This window comes from Polyodon spathula, chromosome 1, assembly GCF_017654505.1.
Source record: "Polyodon spathula isolate WHYD16114869_AA chromosome 1, ASM1765450v1, whole genome shotgun sequence".
NCBI lineage: Eukaryota > Metazoa > Chordata > Actinopteri > Acipenseriformes > Polyodontidae > Polyodon > Polyodon spathula.
The window spans coordinates 71,085,926-71,110,071 of record NC_054534.1 but is presented as its reverse complement, the minus strand read 5'-3'; the positions used below and the strand labels follow the sequence as shown (position 1 = coordinate 71,110,071).

At 36.5% G+C, this 24,146-nt stretch overlaps 1 protein-coding gene across 4 annotated transcripts in view; it reads left to right on the top strand.

Annotated features, from left to right (window-relative positions):
* LOC121321953 (nuclear factor NF-kappa-B p105 subunit-like) overlaps positions 1 to 14,704 on the top strand; it is a 43,898-nt gene extending 29,194 nt beyond the window's left edge. For 3 of the 4 annotated variants that reach the window (XM_041261349.1, XM_041261355.1, XM_041261343.1), the window contains exons 16-24: positions 1,294 to 1,408; positions 1,873 to 2,074; positions 2,549 to 2,718; positions 2,873 to 2,975; positions 4,195 to 4,331; positions 10,096 to 10,156; positions 10,310 to 10,476; positions 11,816 to 11,957; positions 13,480 to 14,704. In XM_041261349.1, the coding sequence (XP_041117283.1) occupies positions 1,294 to 1,408; positions 1,873 to 2,074; positions 2,549 to 2,718; positions 2,873 to 2,975; positions 4,195 to 4,331; positions 10,096 to 10,156; positions 10,310 to 10,476; positions 11,816 to 11,957; positions 13,480 to 13,682 (1,300 nt within the window). In that variant the 3' untranslated portion in view covers positions 13,683 to 14,704. Of the gene's footprint in view, positions 1 to 1,293; positions 1,409 to 1,872; positions 2,075 to 2,548; positions 2,719 to 2,872; positions 2,976 to 4,194; positions 4,332 to 10,095; positions 10,157 to 10,309; positions 11,376 to 11,815; positions 11,958 to 13,479 lie in introns of those variants that run through there. The other variant, XR_005950990.1, reaches the window with a different exon arrangement.
* The last annotated feature ends 9,442 nt before the right edge of the window (positions 14,705 to 24,146 follow it).

The following is a 24,146-nucleotide window of genomic DNA, read 5'->3' as shown; positions in this document are numbered from 1 at the left end:
ACTACATAAAATTCCAGGGAACTATATGCATTAAATTCCAGGGAACTATTTTCTGTGTGCATAAAATGCCAGTGAGTGAAGTATATACATAAAATGTCAGGAAATAGAAGTATATTAATCAAATGACAGGGAAGATAACAATATAAAAAATCCAGGGAAGTGAACACATTCCTTTATTTTTCAGTTAGTGTCATAGACAAGCTGGCTAAAATACTAACAGTCCGTTAGCGCCTCCTCATCTTCAGTTACATTCTCATTCTCGTGGAGTTGGCCAGATGTGGATTTTCCAAAACTAAATGCAAATAGATTTGACTGTTGCTTCCGTTTCTTAAGTAAGAGATATATTGAGACTTGTTTTATTATTATTTCTTGTGCCCTAAGCTGATCAACCGAGCAAGTAGTGCTGCAGCACTCCTGCAACACAGATTTTTTAAAAAGCTGTGCAGTTATTTTAACCCCCCGTCTGTGATGTAAGGCAGCACAGACACCTCAACACTCCTTTTGTCCCTTGTTGTTGGGGTGAGGGGAATCTACTTGTTTTTAAAGTTTTTTAGTTTGTTAATTTTCTTTATGTTGGCAATAGCCGTCTCTTCTGAACTGCAGACAACGCAGAATTAATTCGTAGTGATAATTTCTGTTGTTCTACCCTAACTTGACTGGCTGGTGCGCGTTACTGTGGAAACAAGAAAAGGGGGCTGATTCCATGAAAAGGATTGGCTCTGCGAGATCAGCTGGGCAGTGCAGATTTTGACAGTTAAGCAGAAAGCCTTTATTACAGAACCGAAGTTCTGTTATATATACTGTAAATGCTTAGTCACAAATGTGGTAAAATCTACTGGCCATATTAAAATTGAAGGTTGCATTTGGCGACAGGGCGACCTCATTGGAACCACCCTAGCGTGCTCCAGACTTCGTACACTGGCCTAAACTACCTTCTGCTTAATAAAGCTTGACATCTCACCAATGGTGGTCTTATTCATTCCATGGTAGCCCTTGGTCATTTAAGAAATCCTGCAAGGCTAAGGTCGGTGCTCACATAATTACATGCTAATTCTAAATATTTTCATATTGGAATTCATTCTTAATACCATACATTTCTAAGTCTGGGCTCTAGGATAACAAGAAGCTTTTGTGCATTGATAGTAGATGGATAACATTTGGGGTTTCAGTGCACTTGTGTGACGTCGTTCTTAATAAGATATTTTGAAGAGGGGGCAATTCTATCTTCACCATGCTCTTCTGCTTATAAGAATTGTGCATATGTGCTAAAGAGAATTATTTTATGCATTCCAGTGGCTTGCACCTTGGTGTTATCAACCACAGATCTGAGTCTGCCAAAAATCTTATTGAAGTGATTTCCCGTATTCCTGGGGAGGATGTGATCAACATGAGGAATGACCTCTACCAGGTACAAGTCAGGAGTTTAATAGTATTCTGTCAGATCTGTCAAGCAGACTTGTCTACAGGAAAATGAAAAGGTACAAGTCTTACTATAAATAACACAGCATACAAGTTAACTGGTCCTGTTTTTTTTTCTTTTCTTACAACCAGTGGTATTTTGTGTTTTAGTTGTTCTGATTGTTTTTTTCTTCTATGTCCTGGTTTGCAGATTCTTTATTTTTAATGTGAAAAACAATATATTATATATATATATATATATATATATATATATATATATATAAAACACACAAATAAGTGTATTCTCTATAAATTATACTTTATTGTAAGTACTCTCACGTTCATTATCTTGGATGTAAGTAAAGTACCAAAAAATTAAATGTATCAGAAAGTGTCGGTTAGGAAATGCTGAACCAGCACAAGCGACCTTGTGTCCGTTCGTCTTGTCTGACCATTTTTTGTTGTCTTTCACAGCCTCCTTTACACTTGGCTGTTATTACACAGCAAGCAGACACTGTGGAAGCTTTGTTAAAAGCCAGTGCTGATTTAAGTCTCCCAGATTGCCATGGCAACACAGCTTTACACCTGGCTGCCAAGCAAGGAAAGTCAAAGATTCTGAGCCTTCTACTCCAACAGCAGGAAGCAGCTGAACTGATTAAACTTCCTAACAGTGAAGGTGCAGAACACAGGGAATGCTTTAGCGAAACCCATGTTGTCAGACTTTCTTTGGATTACCAGTCTTAAGACTACAAGGAAGTATTTAAAAGACTATCTAGGAAGTTTCAAACTTCCTTAAGTAAAGTCCCTTTATTTTTACATTTCCAGAAAAATATTTTCTTTTAAACCCCTTTTAGAAAAACACACCTAGCATGTTTTTAATACATTCACATGCAGTCAGTGACAGTCATGTTAACAATTTGGTAGTCGGTAGTAGTATAAAATACATATGCACACATTTTAGAAACAATGCATATGAAAAAAAGAAATAGGCGCTAGGACAGTCCTGACTGAGCACTTGCAGGCAACACTAATTCCACCCATTCAGCATTGTATCTGTTCCTATTCGGCATAACTATGTAGTCAAGTTGGAATGAACTCTCGCTGGGTAAAAGTATTATTAGTTTAATCCAGCCATGTGCTTTGTTTGCAGGTTTGAGTGCTCTTCATTTGGCAGTGCTGGCCAATAGCTTACCATCTCTTAGACAGCTTATCTCTTATGGAGTGGATGTTGAAGAGTGCGAGCAGAGCTCTGGCCAAACTGTACTACACCTGGCAGTAGAGCAGGAGAACATCTCTTTAGCTGGAAGTCTTCTCCTTGAGGTGTAATATCAAATTTGCATTTATGCTGAACCATGAAATTGTAAACCCTAGTTTAAAGTTAACAGTTGTAAAGATCGTGAAATACAATCTCTGTATAAAAACAAATTAAAGAGGTAATGCTTTCTTTTTATTTCATTGTGAATCCCTCTTCCAGGGCAGTGCTCGAGTGGATTCCTCTACATACGTTGGGTCTACTCCACTCCACATAGCAGCTGGAAGGGGCTCCGTCAAAATGACAGCGCTTCTCATTGCAGCTGGTATGTGTCGCCCAGGTTTTTGGTGTGTACTCATCTAAGAATGAATGTAGTCCACTCTGAGCACCATAGGCACTGTGGCAGGGTAGCATCACAGCCCAAGATGTTACCGACAGAAATTAGAGACACAGAGACAGTCTCTGCAGTGAAGCGATGCTGCACACATTTAATGAAGTACAATAACGAAACAAGCAAGTAAACAGGGCACAAGGGCTAAAATAAAAGGTTTAACAAAAGATTAATCAACAAACAGGATTTCATTTTATACATGTGGCCAGTTTCTAATTAACACTCAGTTACCAGGCCACACCTGTGATTGTTGACAGGGACAGATTTAACCCCATCCCTGCCAACCGTCCATTCCCACACACACACTATTTACATTGTAGGGCTTTCGTCCTGCCACAGGGACATTTACAGTAGGACAAGCAATCACCTGTGTGTTCTAAATATATTTAAAAAAAAACATCAGTCTTTGAGAAAATTAGAATCTAGAGTAACCTGTCCTTATGCCTTTCTGTACATGGTATGTGCCGTGCACCTGCTGTCCTGGTTCAAACAATTATGAGAATTATTGCAACTAGCTTCACATGAATGGGGCCTTTAGAATTGTGCCGAACAAGCACCTGTAAAACAGCACCCTGTTCATTTAATAGTCATGCAATAGTTAATGTAGTCAGAAAAGTGTGTGCTTATTTCAGATGCAAAAACTATATTTTAATATAAAACTATCCCTTTATGTCAAATACCATTTCATAGATTTTTTTTTTTTTTATAGAATGATATTGTTTTTTAAATTCTCCATTAATGCTAGTCACCTCCAATTTAATCACATTTCCCCCATCTTGCTGCTTTTACTTTTTCACAAATGAGCCTGTCCTCCGCCATTTCAGTGTTGGACAAGAAGGAAGTACCTTTACAGAAAAGTAACCCCAATACAATTCTGCAATAACCCTCAGCAGTGTCATCATTGATAACTGCATTATGTCGTAGGTGAGTGAGTAACAAAATCATATTTAATTCAAATTCCCCTTCTGAAAGAAATCAGATTCAAAAGAAAAGAATGTAACTTTTAACCAATAGGCTTTCCTCAAGAAATGCAGTTCAATTCAAAGAAAGGTGAGTCACCCGACCTGTTAAAAATGAGTCACTCCATGCTCTCATTGTGGTGGTCTCCCAAGACAGGCAAGCCCCTGCCAGTTTATTAACTGTTCTTCTCCAGGAGCAGATGCACATAAAGCGAACTGCGAACCCCTATATGATACTGATGACAGAGGCTATGAAGAGGAGCAGGAGGGGGATGAGGATGAAGGGTTTGTTCCAGGGACCACTCCTTTGGACATGGCATTCACTGATGAGGTACAAGCTTACATACCTCCCTAATGAAGCGTGGAGAAGCCACAACCCATGACTTTTAAAGTGAATAATCTAATTGATTTATGTATGTATTTATTTTTAGTCCTAACACCACTACTATTTCAGCACAACCCCAGAACCGGTTTCATTGGACACACTTACATGAAATATATATATGTTACAGGCATATTGTGAAAGCAGACATTTCTTCAGCTCACGAAATGCCTAAAACTAATCCCTGGTCCTTTGGAACTATTAACTCAAACATTTTTGCTGCATTTAGCTGTATCCAGTATGGTGTTAAAGTTGTTCCCACATCTTCCCAATTCCAAATTTTATTTTTTTAAAAAGCGCTTATGCATCCATGAATTCTATTTCCTAAAATTAAAAAAAAACTTACAAGAGAGGTTGTCTCACCAGTTCAAGTTAATTTAAGTCTGAGATATAACTAGTGTTACCGTAATGCATACAATAACTTATTAAAGTATTCTGTGCTAAAATATTTGGATTATTATTATGTTCTTACTAAGTTTACTGCAGTGCCTCTAAGTAAGTTCATTGGTTTTAAGAGCAATTATTGCTATACAGTACATACATTTTCATGTAAAAAAAAAAAAAAACATTAATCACTTCATACAATATGTATGTACTGTGGGAGGTGCCCCTTATGAACCTTCTGGTATCAGTCACATTCTTTGTAAAGTTGTAGCTGCCCAAACTGTCCTTACACCATGAGAGAAGCATCTCATTATAATCAGGGGTTCACATAACTTGTACATAGATATGCATGCACACCAATAAAAAATGATTGCAGACTTTCATATTGTTTTTAACAGCAACTGTCATTACATTTTTAACAAGAAAACACTTTTCATATTGGCAACGAGAGTGCTCACACTTGAAAGGTCAAGCATAGTATCTGGTTGTGACCCAAACCTGCCTAACCTCCTGATTTTTCTATTGAGTTTCAAGGTCTCTGGGATCTGTCAACGATCTCCAGGTAACTGAGCCAGTCCCCATATGCTGTCATTGGCTGCTTCAAGGTTTTATTAAAAAAAAAATTTAAAAAATGGAGAGTGATAGGTGGAATCACTTCATTATCATAACATCAATCATTTTCTTTTAATGGAGACTTGAAAAACCAGTGACAGCAAGGATCTCGATTTAGCTGTCCATTCAGAGAAGAGGGATGTAGTTATGAGGAGTGGCGTTGGCTGACACTTTACTTCCCAAACTGAGCACAGATGAGAGGAGGTGTCGATGTTTGAGAGCCATTACATTTAAACATGAGTTTAAAAAATACATTTACTTATGCATTTTACTTAAAATAATATATTTTTTATTTTATAGTTATATAAATACTGTTGTGCCGTCATGCTAATGTGTTCAACAAGTGAAGAAGCATTTTGTTTTTTTGCTTTTGAATCCCCAGAGCTGGAATTTGGTGGTTGGCTATTGAAATAAGTAGAGAGTGGGTGATGATTTGTTACACATTGCAATAACCAGAAATCCAGACTCCTACTTAAACATTCAGAAACTACTGTTGTTGTTTCTGACACTGCCATTAAGCAGTGCTGCTTGTGAGTGTGGGTTTCCACATGTCAGCATTTAAAAAAGCAAATATCCGTCCCGTCTATCAGCCTCACATCTTTCAGCCCTGATGCACGTTCATGTGTAAGATGATCACTGAAACCTTTGATCCTGAACCCAGCATCCATGACAGGGCTGCAAATTGTTTTGAAAAATGGTGCTAAACTGATTTGAAAGTTTAACACCAGAGTCTACTGGTGCTAAAATATGAAATACCGCCCCAATCAAGCCCTCCTTACAACAACACAAACCTTCTCTCCTGTGTATGTGGATGAGTGTGGGTGGGTCATGTGACTAGTCCAGACCCAATGAGAAACAGTCATCATCTGTGGTTGCTACCGAATAGAGAGAAAAAAGAAATATATATATATATATATATATATATATATATATATATATATATATATATATATATATATATATAACAAGAAAATAAATTAGACATATCTACTGGTGCCAAACTGTTATGTCGCTCATATGAGGTTCACTAGCGCTAGACTCTAGCTCCAAATTTCCACCCCTGATCCTTGACATCCCACTTGTTTGAACTGTCAGAGGAGGAGGTGGAGCCAGACCACTAACCCACAAGAAATGCAGTAAACATTCTGAAAATTTGACATTTAACACGTTATTTTTTTTTTTTAGATGAATTTTTTTAACGTGCATTAATTACCCTCTGTCTTGACCCTTGCAGCATAGCACAATTAATTCCCCGCAGCACTATTTTGATATACTCGAGTGCATGCAAAGCAATAAGTGCAGTCGTCGTTTGAATAGAAAGTTAGTCATGGAACTGTGTTATGGAGCAAAGCACTAAAAGTGAATGCAGAATGCATCTAGTCCAGTGGTTTTCAACCTGTGGTACACGTAGCTTTTACTGGTACACACCGACAGTTCTTTTATGACAATACGATTCCTTAAAACACAATGCTCCCTCAATCGTACCATCGTAATATATCAATCTGCTTGTACCACTGAATCACAGAGAAATTAGAAATTATGATGGAGGGCTCCAGACTGCGATTAAAATAGTTACAAATGCAACAACAAAAAACACATTTTGACAGCTGTGTTTTAGGGGTTATAGGCACAAAAATGCTGCATCTCCCTTTAAAAGCAAGTATCAGTATTTACGAATGCAACATGACATCAGTGTGTATTAAAAAAAAAAAAAAATGCATATCACATGTTTTAATAAACTGAAGTACAATAAGGAAGGTAATAATTTGATCGAATAAAGATGCTTGTAAGTGCAGAGTGGTCTTGAATCCCAGATATAATAGACTTAGTTACATTGTTTACCGTCAGCAGTTTAAGTGATTTAATTGCACAAGGTTCCAGATGAGCTGATAATATCTCTTCAGCCAAAGAACAGGCACAGTAATTTAAGATTCATTTAAGATTCACCATTACCATTATGTAAAACCGTATGTAGCATGAGTTTTGTACTACAGCAGGGTCAGCTGTTGCAGGGAAAACTAAGTTTATTTCTCAAACTGACCATTTAAAAAATGTGAACGCATTTGAAAATCTATAACTGTGTGCTTGCTGTGGTGTATTTAATATCGTAAATATAGGATTACAAACTCACTGCAATTTAAACTTGTTTTTACTGAAGAATCAACGGTATGTAAATCATAAGAGCTGTCTGTGTTAGATGCTGTCAGATCAGGATGCCACTAACACTGAGCATGGCAGCTGCAGCATGCTGTCTCCATATTCACGTTCAACTGCACACAGTTAAAGGTGCAGTCACCAATTCCAGATACAACACTTGTAAAATGTAAAAAATATAAACATGATACGGGGTGTCCCATTTGAAAGGGGCCCTGTAGGTCTTGGTTAGATGTTGATATTCAGTCCATGCCCACGTTGGGAGTGACATGCCTATATAAACCGGGTTTGTAATAACGAGGATTGCTGCACATCCCTGTGCTGCTCCATCATGGGGTTATTTATTTATGTATGTATGTATGTATTTATGTTGATTGATTGATTGATTTGTATGTTGTAATACTTGTAATACTTACTGGGCTACTTTCGGTTTGACAAAGTGAATGGCTACCGACATTTAATTTTATTTCAATTAACACATTTATTTAATTTTTTTTTTTTTTTTTTTTTTTAAAACGGCAATGAAAAACTGTTTATGAGAAACAATTTAACAACAAATGCTGGAGTTTTTCTGTACAATTCTGTGTAAATAATTATAAAATAAGAAGACAGGGTTTTTATCATGGGCTCTTTTTTGGATGATGATAATACTAATAATAATATCATTAATAAAATCAATTTGGATGAGATGGATGCAGTAATTGTATGAGTTAAATATGTGATTAAAACCAATAGATAGATAGTAGATATTCTGTCTTGCATATTTCCTTCAGCTCAGACAGATTGGATTCACAATGCTTGGCTATAGCTTTTTTTCAGATCAGTTCAAAGCATATCTATTGGATTGAGATTTGGTGATTGCGAAGGGCCTTCCAGAACTTTATCTTTTTTGTTTTCTTCAAGAATTCCAGAGTTGACTTAGCAGTATGCTTTGGGTGGTTGTTATGTTGGAAGATAAACTGTCTGCCAATCAGCCTACGAGCAGATGGTATGGAACATCTAATATATGCCCTTGGAATGTTTGTAGCCACAACCTAAAAACAAATCCAACAATATCACTGCACCACCTTTTGTTTTTTTTGTATTACTATTTTGGACGGAGAGGCAGAGAAGGCTCAAGAGATATACCTCATAATACTTTCCTGATCTACAGTGGCTTGCAAAAGTATTGACCCCCCTTGGCATTTTTCCTATTTTGTTGCCTTACAACCTGGAATTAAAATTGATTTTTATTTGGATTTCATGTAATGGACATACACAAAATAGTCCAAATTCGTGAAGTGAAATGAAAAAAATAATTTGTTTCAAAAAATTCTAAAAAATAAATAACAGAAAAGTGGTGCGTGCATATGTATTTACCCCCTTTGCTATTGAGCCTCTAAATAAGATCTGGTGCAACCAATTACCTTCAGAAGTGACATAATTAGTTAAATAAAGTCTACCTGTGTGAAATCTAAGTGTCATATGATCTGTCACATGATCTCAGTATATATACACCTGTTCTGAAAGGCTCCAGAGTCTGCAACACCACTAAGCAAGGGGCACCACCAAGCAAGTAGCACCATGAAGACCAAGGAGCTCTCCAAACAGGTCAGGGACAAAGTTGTGGAGAAGTACAGATCAGGGTTGGGTTATAAAAAAATATCAGAAACTTTGAACATCCCACGGGGCACCGTTAAAGCCATTATTAAAAAAGGAAAGAATATGGCACCACACGAAACCTGGCAAGAGAGGGCCGCCCACCAAAACTCACGGACCAGGCAAGGAGGGCATTAATCAAAGAGGCAACAAAGAGACCAAAGATAACCCTGAAGGAGCTGCAAAGCTCCATAGTGGAGATTGGAGTATCTGTCCATAGGACCACTTTAAGCCATACACTCCAAAGAGCTGGGCTTTACGGAAGAGTGGCCAGAAAAAAGCCATTGCTTAAAGAAAAAAATAAGCAAACACGTTTGGTGTTCGCCAAAAGGCATGTGGGAGACTCCCCAAACATATGGAAGAAGGTACTCTGGTCAGATGAGACTAAAATTGAGCCGGACTAGATCCAACCAATGTGAGCAATAAAAAAAAAAAAAATCTGGTAACTTGCAGGCCATGAGGAAAAAATAAAATCAGCAACATGGTGGCAAAAATGAGTATTGCTGCAGGTTTGAGTTGTCATACTTAAATCACACAATTAGGTCCACAACAATCCAACTGGTTTACAAAGCAGGCAAATAATATCCGCGACTGGTCATCGATGTGAAAGTTACTGAATGAAGAGAAACTCAAAACGTGGGCAGGCACTCTGTTTGCTGCAGGAGACATTCAATCACCATCTTCAGCAAGTAGCACCACTTTCAAAGATCACACTCCTTCTACTGTGCAATTACGATGATATTGATATATGATATTTTCTGGAACATTCATTTTATAGTGATTGTGGGAGGATACATTTAAAAAAAAAATAAAAAATACCCAAACAGTCCATAATGCCTTGTAATGCCCGCTGTGTCGGGTCTTATTGCTTACATATATCCTGCCATGTCTTGTTTACGCCTCTCTTCATTCCCCTTTTACACAGGTCTTTGATCTACTGAATGGAAAACAGTATGAACCAAAGTTACAGTCTTCCAGTTTACCAGGTAACTGTTTCCATAATTTATTTGAAAAAGCTTCTGTGGATGACTTACCATTCTCTAACATAGAGTAAAATTGAACTCTACAAGTTTTGCATGAAGTGAGGTCACTATGAAGAGTTTTTGTCTGTTTCACCAAATATGATTTGTTCTCCTAAGGTGATATGAATGATCTCAGTGAAGAAGCTAAGCAGGAGCTGTACAAAGTCCTGGAGCTGCCTGGTAAGAGTTGGGAGGTCCTGGCACAGTGGCTAGGATTAGGAGTTCTAAACAGTGCCTTCAAATTAAGCCCATCACCAGCCAAAACACTACTGGAGAACTACGAGGTTTGTAACCATTCTCACTACTTAGAACATTGTCACAGTTTTTTTTTTCTTTTTTCAATAAGTATCTTGTGATACGAGGAGGGTCATAGATGCATAATGCATTTCTTCATAGGCTTTTCATCTTGTCATCTGCACCACACATAATTGTAATTTAATACTGAAATAAAAGGATCAATTAAAAATTAATGTAAGATGAAAGCCCCTTTTGTTGTAGTAGCCTCACTGAACAGGTATACTCTGTTGCCTATAAATCTAGCTAGAGAGAGATCTAAAACCTAGGTGTGCTGAATTATTCCCTTTGAAATCTTTTAGAACAGTAACACTTTGAAGCGTTTCGTTAATATAGGTTAATGCATTTTGATGCCTCAATTAGAACAGGAAGGAAAGACACAATTGGAAAGGGACAACACACTGATAAGTTGCTTTGCACATTCTGTTTCAAGTATTGTTAAAGAGAAGGGTCACTGGGGCTGTAGGATTAGTCATAAATGGACAACATATGCGTGCCTGCCATTGCTTGTGATAGATGTCTGTATGTTCCGTGTGCTGTGTCATTGAGCTTTCATGTTGAATGATATTGCTTGCAAAATGGTGTTGCAGAGTGTTTGAAACTCAGAAAGCTCCATAGAACAGTCTGGGAAGATATTGCCTTCATTCATAAAACCTGTGTGGATGCTTGAACTGTGACCAAACAAATTTCTTTCAATGTAATTCTCTTCTTATGAATTCAGCCCATGTGAAGCCATGACATTTTTTGATACAATTATTTGGGTATCCAATGCTTTTCAATCGGTCTTCATCCCCAAAGAGGCGAGCTGCTATTTTAATGCCCTCTCTCAATTTCGGACAGTGGTCTTTCCTGGTTTGAGGAACAGAAAGTATTACGCACATATTTAGAGGTAAACTCTTACGCATTACAAAGTCATTTTCTAGTAGAATTATGAGAAGAGGAAACAAGTGGATCTTGCTCATGGCATCAGGGGCTCATAAGGGCCCGGACATACATATAGTTAAGAATTTAAGTCAGATAAATATGACTTACATGAGACTACCCTAGTGTTTTTAAAAATGAATTATATTTTACATCGTAATTTTGTTTCCATTTCTCTGCATTTCCATGTATTTGACTTGTTTACAGACTACCGACCACCTGTGACCAATCAAGCAAAATGAGAACCATGGCAATATGCATATGTTACTATTTTTTGGTCTATATTTACAGCCATTCATTATAAACATTTCTAATAAACACTAACAAATATTTAATATTCAAATGTCTAACTTCTTAAACGCAGCTATTTTCTTTGCCATTTTTTCAATGAAATTTTTATATCGACAGGTTTCTGGTGGTACTATAATGGAACTGCTAGATGGTTTAAAATCAGTGGGGAACTCAGAAGCTGTTGATATTGTTCAGAAAGCTCTGTCTGGTGCAGCGCAGAAGAACAAGGACTCGCCTGCTCTTGTAGAACAGCAGGCAGGTAGGGAAAATCATAAATGATTACCACAGACTGCTGAATAAACAAACAAAATGTTTCTATTGAACTACTGAATTTAATATGGAAAATAGCTCATTAGAACTGCCACAAAACCAACAAGACACAGTGTCACAAGTTTCTCTGTATCAACCTCAGTAGCACACCAACTATTCTGTTTATGCAACAGAAAGTAACTGCAAATGTTAACTGGAACTACCATAAGAGCTTTTTCTTTCACAAATAATACTAATAGCAATCCATATTTAAAGGGACTCACTGCATATTGATTCCAACACTGCAGTGTGGCAGCCTTAGTGTGTTTGGCTGGCAGCCCATGTTTCTTTCATTAATAATTTCCATGATGTCGTTTTGGTGTTATCTTGAGGTGGTTACCTTTTTTAAATAAGTTTTTTTGCCCGTACTCGGCTTGGGAAATAGAACTCCACCAGGTTTTCTTCAAGGTTATATTAAGAAACCCTCATGTGAAAGTGATTAATTCAATGAAAAGAGTAAACTTTATTGAATAATCGTGAGTTTGAATTTTCGTACAGTAACTTGAGTGCTTTGCACGTTACAAATGTTGGACGAAACATTTTATTATATCTATATATATATATATATATATATATATATATATATATATATATATATATATATATATATATATATATATATATATGTGTGTGTGTGTGTGTTAAATACATCATTAAAGAGTAACACACACTTAAAAATGCTTTTATAGAACTGTGTTTGCGGTTTACTTTTCTGTTCATTACTGAAAGTACCAGGTTTCATTAAATGGATTGATATATAGCAATTAAAACACATTTGTATATAGGGAATTGCTTTAAAAAATAAATTGAATACCAGATTTCATTTTTAGATTGTGACTTCCCCACCAGTGTGATTACACTGGGTGTGAATTTTTCTACCAATGTTATTTGCTATCGAGGGACTGTCCCATTGACTGTCAGTTGCCAAACCCTGCGATTTGTTTCCTATGATCCAATTAGATGTATACATATAATAGGGGAACCCTGCTAAAGAACACAGAGAAATCCACTGCTTTTAAATGAAATTCTACAGCGCACATTAAAGGCAGTTTAGTAAGCAAAAGCTATTACATGAATAATTAAAAAAAATTCTGCTTTGTAAGCATGTGTAAATGTATTCCTAGTAGATCACTTTTTTTTTTTTTTTTTTGTCTTGTTATGGAGCAGGGTTGCCAAGTTTACATTTGTTAGTGTCAGCCAAGGGGTATTATCAAGCTAAAATGTATTTAATAAAAAAATAAACCATTACATAACAATCAGGGATTAAAAAGTACTTTATTTAGTAGTAAGCCATTACAGGTAAAGGCATGTCAATGATTCGTAACTGCTGGACTCATCACAGTTAGGTGATAGTATGTGAATATTTTTTTGAATCACAAGTACATAATAAATTGCTGAAAGTGTGATGTAATTCAGCATTGTCATCTGTTTTGCTTGATTATGAATGACTCTCTTGTTTATTGTTTTTACAGGTGCCCAGCTTCAAAATGGATTGCAGGATCTCAAGAACTACAGCAGTGAAGACAATATCGCATACGACAGTGGGATAGAAACATATTTTAGGAGGTTTAGCCTCTGTTCTTCCGAGTCGCTGAATTGCACTCCAGAAGAATTGGGACTGTCTGGAATATCCAAGGTCCCTAAGCAAGGCTTTGTTGTTGAGGGAGAATTATAACATGGCAAAATAGGCTTTTTTAAACACATACCAGAAGTATTGGGGCTGTTTTGTTTGGTTTGTTTTGTCAAATGCTTATTTATCTTGTGACCAGCAGCAGTTGAGTCCAGTTTGCAGTTCTGGCGTCTCAAGATACTGTTCAGTGCATTCTCTGTCCTACAGGGGGGGTTGTTGACACAATTTTCCTTTTTCAGAATGCACACATTTCGTTTTTTTTTCTGGCTTTCAAATTGAATATATTTTTGTGTTTTTAATAACTAACATTTTGTGTTTTCATGAACTGAAACATGGTGCACTGCAGAGGTCTAAAGGTCCACAGGTCATACAAAGCAGAGCAGAGCAGAATATTGTGGGTGACTGACAGTGCCATGCACAGTCAGCCAGGCATATCTCATACAGTTAAGTGTTGTTTTAACCATTTGTCTTAATGCTAGTGTTGTCAAGACATACATTTTATAACAAAAATAAATAAATAATAAATTAAACAATGTAAGATTTTTTTTAAAACTAGTTTTTCTATTTTATTTTTTGTTTAAGACATATTACTGCAGTTGTGTGCTTTACTTACTGTATTAGTTAATATGATAATGTATACATTTCTATAAGATGTGCCTTTAATTATGCATTGGTTTGTAGAGATTGGTGCAGTCATATGTTATGAATTAACTCAAAGAGTTTATATAGTAATTATAAAGTTTTATGTAGGGCTAGTTTGTTTGTTTAAACCCTTGTAGGACAGAGCTTGCACTGCATCCTTGTTGCACTGTTTTAGCCTTCTAAAGCAAATGTGACCAAGTTACATTATTCATCGTGCCTTTTTATTATTTATCCCCCTACCATTTAAGATTTTGAAATTGTATTGCTTTTTTATTGCATTTCCAAAAATAATTTTATTAATTCTTCAGTTTTATTCTGTAAATACATATGCAGAAGTAAGCTTATGTGTACTACTTTAATTTAAATCTTGCTTTACAGTGGCATAATTGTAATACTTTTTTTATAATAAAAGAAAAACAAATTTACTTGTCTCCATAAGTCTTTTTCTTCTTCCTACATTTCCACAGCAAGTAGCTTGCTACTTTGCTAAAAGTTCCACGCTGTGAGTCAGCTTAGAAGATTGTGCTATATTGTACAATGTGTACCAAGACATTATGAAATACTAATCACGTTCTGAAAACCAGTAACTTCTGCAAACATGTTTGAGGGGTTGTTTTTTCAATAATACATGTATTCTTTAACCTTTAATAAGAACCTATTGCAATTTAAATTAATTTCCAAGGGGGTCCTATCAATACATCTCAATGGAACTCACTGAACACAGCCTGGTGAAGTATTAATACATCAATGAATTCTTTAACTGCATTTAGTTCCAGCACACAAGAAAATTGCAGTAACCTGTTTTGTAACTACTCGCTTATTTCTATTAAATCTGTTCACAAAACTACAACCTACAGTTTTGTATGAAGGCAAAACAATTGATGACAAAGTGAACTATTAATCGAATACAATTGATTTCTATAACCAAAAATAATTTATTGTATCATAATGCAATATCCATGTGTACTGTACATTATTGAACTACGCATAACACCAGCAGTCTAATTGGAGTATTCCGATTTATACATTTGAGGTATACAAGTTGTAAACATAAACAAAAAGTGTGTGAAGGTAAAAAAAAAAAAAAAAAACATCCAAATTTGCTTGAAGCAATCTAAATTTCACTTCGAGCCAGTAGATAGATCAGTACTGGTCACAACTGACCTGTGATAGTTCTCATATCAATGTAATTCCTTTCTAATGGAAAACATTACATGTGAAAGGCAGCTGAGCACATCATTTTAATTAGAGCTGTGATAACAAAGGCTGGAGTCCACTTCTTTTTAATTTAATGTATGTTATCAGAAAAAAAGGTTGAAAAATGTCATTTGGGAGTATTTATGTAAATGAAGCCAAGTGCCATAAGATGATTTACAGGCTCTTCAATAGTTCTGCATCAGTAAATGTTCATCAGTGAGCACACTTGCAGAGATTTGGTCAGCTCAGAAGTGCTAGTGGGCTTCCAGGGGTAACAATTCACAGCCTTGGTTTTCTGCAACATTAGGAGTCCGTTGGTTTCAAAGCATCCTGAGATACCGCCTACCTCCAGCCAAACATATGGGATAATGTTTGTTGTCTGTAAGATGATAATGTTTGCCTCACCCTCCTTCTTAACAAAGAAAATTTCAATAATACCGAAGCTCATGTTTTAAGGAAATTTACAATTAGAGCAGCAAAATATTCCAAATACTGTTCCCAGCCATGAATCATAAACCTTGAGGTAGAATTGTAAGAAATGAATTAGACTATAAGGCAGGTGGCAATTCTAATACAGGCAAGATATTCTCAAAAATGTCAGTTACAATTGTAATTGTGCCATTTGTAATCAATTACAGTTCAATTACACCCTTTTCCAAGCTTAAGCATTCACAGTTCCATGTTTTGTGAGCTACTCTGGCCTTAGTCTTTATGTACTCCCCTAGAAGAGTAGCAATACGCTGAAACAGTGTTTTAAATAGAAAAGACCTGAATATTTTTTATTAGGCCAAGGCTCCTGCAGCACACACCATTAAGCCAATTAAAGGTTAAGCTTAATGAGCTGCCTATCTTACCCTATAATTACGTCCTCTCATTACCATTAGCGAAATATCTAATTAAAGTGTGCTGTATTGTACAATGTGTTTCTCATATTTAGTTTGTGCCCAGGTCTGTATGTCCTCTGTGTCTCCTTAGCCACGATTTTTGTTCTGTTTGCAGCACTGCCTCAATTTTTTTGACAAGGGGAATAACACTACTGAATACATATTTTAAAACTAATAAGAAACAACTTTGAACATTACGTTAACTGCTTCTAACTAAACCCAAGTTATCACTTTCGATTTGCCTAATATTTACATAGTTTGTTCATCAAACGGAGGCGACCTTTGCACTGGTGCAAACAGAATAAATATCTGGCTAAACGTTTCTGTTTAGGATGGTGACACCTTGTGGTCAAGCAGCTGTAACTACAAGAAGAGAGGACAGCCATCCAGATTCTTACCAGTTTCATTGTGCTCTATATGATTTTCTTATTTGTTCCTGCTTATTTTTACAGAAAAAAGTTGCTTTTGTAAAGAGCCCAGGAGCCTGATTGTTAATAAGTGAGGTGGGAAAGCATGATTTTGCTGTGCACTGAAACCCACAGCATTGCTAATATACTTCCAACCTTGAAGGGTCCTGCATTTTGAGAAACATTTTATTTATTATGATCTAAGCAGAAACAGCATGGTGAATCATACAGAACACACATAATAAGATACTAAATGGGTATAAAATGTAATATCCATTTAGTCAGAGGGTAAATAAATCACCCCTGAGTGTAGTTTGAATTGTAAAAATAATCGCTCCACTGTCCTTTATGTTTAATTAAACTGCACAATTTGAATCAATTAGAATGCGGTCACAGCTTTTATATTAGTAGCATTGCTAGAAAATGTAACAGCCTGGTAAATATGTGCTTTTGAAAGTACAGGTTTACATCTGTCTCCTTTTAAGCACATTTCAACAGGCAGAGTAATACACATATTTTGAACTATCTGAACAATTTGGAACCCAGAAATAGGGATAAAAATCCCTCCAGGTAAATGATTATTTAGTTAGCAGCTTGGCAACTCGTACGTTTGAGATAAACATTTTCTTTAAGGAAGTTTATTTACTTTTATTAAGGCTTTTTTACAGCACTTAATGGTGTTCATTAGCATGCAAATTAAGGTTAATGATTTTAATTTATTTTTTGCAATGCAGTGAATTTCTTCTTGATTAAAAGTTGATAAACGTATTACCTATGTTATTTAAGATACATTATATGTAAAAAAAAAAAAAAAAAATGCAAAAGAATTGAGATTATGTCTAAAAAAATATTGCTGCAGGATGGGATACAGCAAAGGTAAAGTAACGTTTTGTTTTTCAAGTATTTTTTATACATTTTCTAACAAAATTACATACAATAAAATACAGTCCAAGTTTATACATTGTTAGGGTGTTATTAAGATCTGTTTAAGTCAATAATATCATTCCCAATGAGTTACCTCCCAGGCAAATAAATAAATGTGAATTTGCAGATTCTAAAAGGTTACATCTGCCATGTCTAATGATCAAATATAACAAAGCACACAAATGGCCCTTCCCGGGTGGGATAGGGGTTAGGTCAGCTAGGGAGTCCTTGGCTCATCGCACACCAGTGACCCCTGCGGGCCAGCCTGTAAGTAGTTCAGAACTGTGTGGTCCTCCAACGCTGTAAGTTCTGGATATGGCTGCACATAATAATTGGACATTCCAAATTGGGAGAAAATTGGAAAAAAGAAAAAAAATGACAGTTAAAAAAAAAAAAATGAACACCTCCGGATATACCTGTGGCTATGTAGTAAAATGTGCATGCACTTCAGATGTTTTGACATCACCACTAACTCCTTCAGGCAGTTTGAGACATGTGCCTGGTCTCAGTACCTGTAATAATATCTATAGGTTGACAGAATTAACTCATCATAGGCAAACAAAAACCTGAATGTTTAAGCATGTCCTCGAACAACAGTGTAAATTGGTTATCAAAATATTGGTAAATATGGATATCAAAAGAAAGATCAAAGATTTTTCTCCTAAAAGCCATGTTTTATCAAATAAATATAAACCTGTTAATGCTTTAAAACTATTAACAATTTACTCTGCACTGTAATTTAAGGGCTCACAATTGCAGGGTAAGAGAGAGCCATTTGAAAAGGTTTTCACAAATGTATTCAACAGGCCACACGTTGAGGACCAAATCATGGCTAAAATTAAAAGGAATAATTAAGTAATGATTTATTTTTTCTCGTCTACGGAAGTTTTCCTTGTTAATTAAATGTTGAACATTTTATGTAAATTCATAAACTTCTTAATGAAATCAAATGGTTTAATACATTTTAATACGTTATTATTTTTTATTTATTTCTATGCTTTCCACTTCCCGTAAAGGTAATTTCCCCAAGTTTGCATACAAAATGACGACACCTTTTTGTTTACTGTAGAGTATTAATATAAAAATAGACTCCGAAATATTATCTGCAGATTATAAAGGAGGTGGAATCATTATATACCTGTAACAAAGCAGGAACCAAAACTCAAAACAGACTTCAAAGGAAAGACAACTCCCATAAGGTGACATTTGTGCCAGAAGCAGAGAAAAATATAACGTCAAGGTTAATTACAGAGGCTACTATGGCAGAAAATTAGTTTTTTTTTCTCTCATCAATATGCAAGCAAGTAGGTTATAAACATACATAAGAATTTACCTTTTGTAAAGTCGAAAAAGAGGGCCAGGACTGGAAACCATATTCAGAGGTGAACCTGGTCTTTGGAAAACTCTTCCAGGCCCAGCAGTTGTCGAGGTAGCTGTAGAAATGTGTGTCACCAACTGATTCCTCTCCATTTGTGGGACTTGATGACAGTTACGGGTGGCTTGTATCTTCCTGTCAGAAAACATTAAAATGAAGCATAAGAAAAAGCAATATTTAATTATATACTATCCAGCAAGCATATCTCTATCAGTGAGCTGCAATGAGCCATCAATATTCAAATGTTCCTTCATATATTAATTAGTGAACCGCACCACTGCAAATTTATGTTGATTTATGTTTTATTTTTACAATCCCCACTTTTTAAGATGCCAGGTAACACCAATTAAAAAATGTGTCGGTTTCAACTGAGGTGGTGGCTTATAGAGGCTGTGGTTACAATGGAGCACTGTATTAGTTTCTTTTTCATTGTTATTATTATTTTCAACATTTACTTCCTTACATTTCAGAGAAGCTGGTAAAACCAGTTTCATTTTTTATTTTCTGGAAAAGAGTAATGCCAAATTACCTTCGCTAAGACAAAAGGCAAGTTATGGCCTGTTTATAATCACAATAAAAACCTGATTAACTTGCAAATTGATAGACCTTTCCCCCCCCGGAGACACTACCAGGTTATACACAAGGGTATCATGCGTACAGCGTACAAGGTTATCATGTAGAACAGTGAGTCATCACCAGAATCAAATGGTGAGCAAGGATTTAAATAACATGATCTTTCTAGCTCCGAGTCCCTAGTACCTACCACAGGCCAGACTAGACTTCTTCTACAGTAAAGAATAATGGGTCTAGATGTAGCACTGATAAGGGTTATTCTTATCCAGTTTCCATGAGCAACTAACAACACTGAAGAGACTAAACCAGGTTGGGTGCTATGTAGACTATTCCTACAACCTACCTAACATGTCTCTTCTGAGTTATTTTATTTTCTATATGCAAACCTCTAAATTAAAGACAATTTAATTATTTATTGACTAACCTTGATGAGAACCCAGAGATCTGCATTTCTTTCCAAGGGGGTCCTCGAAGTTAGCCAGAGCAGCATGCAATCCCACTCAATCACCAGCAAATAAAGACATGGGCTTAACAGTTAATTTAGCATTCATGGAGTCAAAAGTCATGCTACAAAATACCATCATCCATAATCAACGATTTAAATCCAATAGCATTTATAACAGAGACAACACCGCAGCGTTAACCTTTTTTTTGCATCATCACACAACTTTTATCATACACTCTTAGACTACTATAGATGTTTCTGATTTCATTTGTAATAATCTGATAAACTCTCAGTTTTTCAGAAATATTTGTAACCTTTCAGGTACTGTGCAACATGCATGTCTGTATGTAGTGGCACTGGAGACTAAAGTCTTTGTTTATCGACACAATATTTTTTGTACAGGCATTGGCAGTGTGCCCTGTTACCATGTGTGGCAATAAGAGACTGTGTATTTAAATAATAAAAGCACGTTTTATGTATTCAATTTAACCTGAAATGTCAGTGAAATGTGTATTAAATATAAACAACACATTTAGAATTTAACATTCAGTGTCAAGCAACAATAGGCTACCATCATGTTAAAAAGCAAGTATGATCCGTGTGCGGAATGTGCATAAAAAAAACATGTAGTAGGCTACAATTATATCATAAATATAGGCGCACTTTTACTTAAATGTGTTTGCCTGAATCACGCCTAATGTAATAAAAACGTTTTTATCATTTTATCATTAATATATTTTTTATTTGCTTTTTTTATACCTTTTCATATTTCTGAATTTTTTGCCGGTTCAATATCTTCAAATGCTAGTAATGCCAATGTACATGTAAATATCAGTTTGTCCTAACACTTATTGCTGGTTAGTCCTCATTATCGGTCTAACTTGTTCCACTTGTTCAGGTCAGCTAAACCAATTTTCCGGATTAGCTGTTTGGTACGCCGCAATCAGGATTAATTTAGCACAGATCTGCAGGATTTGCTAGACCACATTTTAGTCCACTTGATGCAGACTAAATCACGGGTACGCTGCAATCGACTCTCAATGTCTAAATGATGTGCGCATATTTACATTTTGAAAGTAATTGTACAAGCGCGTACCATTATAGAAATACTGCTGGCCAACAATTTTACTGATGTTTGATAAGGCCTGCAGCCAATTGTTGTATTGTCTTATGTCAAGTAGATAAATGTTTTGGCTAACACTAACATAGTTCTGTATGATGGCAATGAAGATTCCACTCAACACACGGAGGAACAGACACTGTATTGTGCTTACTGTCTGTGCTATTCTAAATGGTTTACAAAGTCGAGGCTTACTTGAGTCTCACTACTCAAGTTTTTCTTTTGAATTTATGACTGATGTGTTTAAAGTTAGAGATGACGAAATCTCTCATGGAACACAAAGATTATTATGCTTATTATATTCCTGTTTTTTTTTTTTTTTTTTTTTTTTTTTTTAAAATAAAATAAATAAAATAAATACCTTAATAAAACATTTTTAAAAAAGTTATATTGCACAACTGATTTCTCAAAATAAACAAATAGACATATAAATAAATAATAAATAGACTGAGACATGTGGGGCTCCGGTTTATCCAATAACCAAATGTGGATCCAAGATATTGAAAAGAAGAACACATGTAATATAATGTAAAGGGTGTGTCTGGTATATCTAGAAATACTAACAGTAATTTCATAAATTAAATGTCAAACTTTTTCACTAAAAGTCTTTTCCAATGTCATTAATGTATTTTAGTACATTACAAATAAGGAACACTTCCTTGATGAGAAAATTCTTTCTGAGTCTATAAAACTCATCTCAGTAGGGTACAGGGCACAAGCCAGATCTGAAATGCCACACGGCACAGATGAATAGAACAGATGAATAGATGTATAGAATTGTGTATAAAAAGAAAGATCTTCCATGTCTAGCCATTACTCACAAGACTATGGCATCATGTGAATGAGAAGAATTCTTTCCAATTACCATAATTCCTAGTTCATCGCAGATGTCATAAAACTCAATTTCATAAATTCCTCCTCTCCAGACATGCAAATAGAGAATGTCAGAGAAGTAGAATTATGGTGAATGATTGTTTAAGGAATTATAATATAAAGATAACTCTTCAACTGTGGGTGACTAACAAAGAATCTAATTTGAATCTAAACTTATTTTGCTAAATGAATGCTGCTTTCAGAGTAATCCATTTAAATTCTATAGCAGAGAACTAAAGTGAACATATCACCTACATTAACGCCAATCTGAGGTTATTACTCACAGTGTGCCGGCTAACAGATCAGCTAACTTTTCCAGACACGGAAAACAAAGGCTGTTCTATTGAGTCACAGTATTCATTATTGAATTTTGTTGGTTAATCTCTATAGCTAAAAAACACTTATATATCAGAGGTGACTCGGTCCTGAAATGAAACCACCAGGATCCAGCCCTTGAGGAAAATCGGCAGTCCATTGATCTTGAAATAGAAGCTGGTCAGGGGGTCCTGGAATCGGCTCCTGTACCAACTCCACTGTGCGGAAATACAAAGAGACTGACATAATAAGCACATGTTCCACTTTACTTATTTCCACTATGCACTATGATAAGGCATGATAATGATGATAACAATCTCACTTTCTGCTATTACACCCATCCCCTTACTTTCACATTGTACTTAAATGAGGGGCATTTTCTAAAACTGAAATGAATCTAAAACAACATTATCCATCTTAACGTCCTTTACTTTCCTGAATGAATTTTTAGACCAATAAAAACACATTAGAATCAAAGGTGAATTGCCCCATATTTTGTTGTATTCAACTACTGCTCTTAATTATAACTATTTTCTGTATCTTGTGCTTGGTTTTACTCTTAAAGGTATCTGCATTCACATTTAAACTCGTTCTCATCCATGTATCGTACTTACTACATGATCTTAATGAAATTTACACTTCCCTTTCAAGTGGAATGACAACCATTACCGAATGGGAAAAGCCTCTCTGACCAGTCAATCACTGAGCATATATAAAAAAAGCTGCCGTATCAGGGCCCTGCTGTGAGGGGGAAGTCCCTCCCACCTCCTGCTGAAGAGGTACGTCCTCACAGTAGCATATCGCCATTTTCTCTCTTACCGCACTGAGACAACACCTAAATTGCCTTGTGCTCTCTTTGTGCTGGAAATTGGATCATTTGTATGTTTTTTACCTGCAAATTGGGTTTGTTACGGTAAGCTACAATACTACAAGTGTTCTGGAGACTGCTAGTTGCCTTGCCTTGCTTTGGTAGACTCCACTGATTAGAGCTGGTTTCGTTCCTCTACAGAGATTGGCGCTAAGCTTCTATTCTCTCTCTCTTATTACCTTGTGTAGTTTATACTGTTTCTGAGTCGCAAGAGCTATTGTGGAGCTGTAGGGTGACCCCGCTGGCATGCGGCGCCATCCTCTACGCTGATTAACTCGGCTCCAGCTACCATCCAGCTCGGGCCTACGTGGCCTTCTCAGCCTCGGCACCGACTGCGACAGTTCGGCACCAACCACGCTTCCTTGGCATTGGGGTCAATGCTGTGGAAGAACGCGGTCAGTGCCACGCTATTTTAGTCGGTGCCAAGTCACCTTGGTGCCGACCACAACACCCCAGCACAGTCCGCGCTCACCTCGGCACCAACACCGACATCAATTGGTGTGTCCACTTCGGTGCCGACACTGACGCCAATAGCTCAGCACCGAAGCATACTGACCGGCACCAACACCCACGTGCCATGTCAGTGCGCTCTGCAGGGTCCTCAGCTGGTTTTCACCAGTGCGACCAGTGGGCTGCTAAGCTCCCGAAAGAGGATGAGCATACCACCTGTGTCAGGTGTCTAGGTCTAGACCACTCAGCCAGGGCACTGACAGGAGACTTGGACTGCTCCTCCTGTCAACAGTTCTCTAGAAGAACCAAGCGCAGAAGGGCAGCCCTCTCCCCAGCGAATTCCCATTCTTCGGGGCAGGGAAAGATGCAATCTGTGATCCAGGGTCCTTCTCAAAGCCTGCCTACTATAGTGGCTAGGCGATCGTCACAGAAGTAC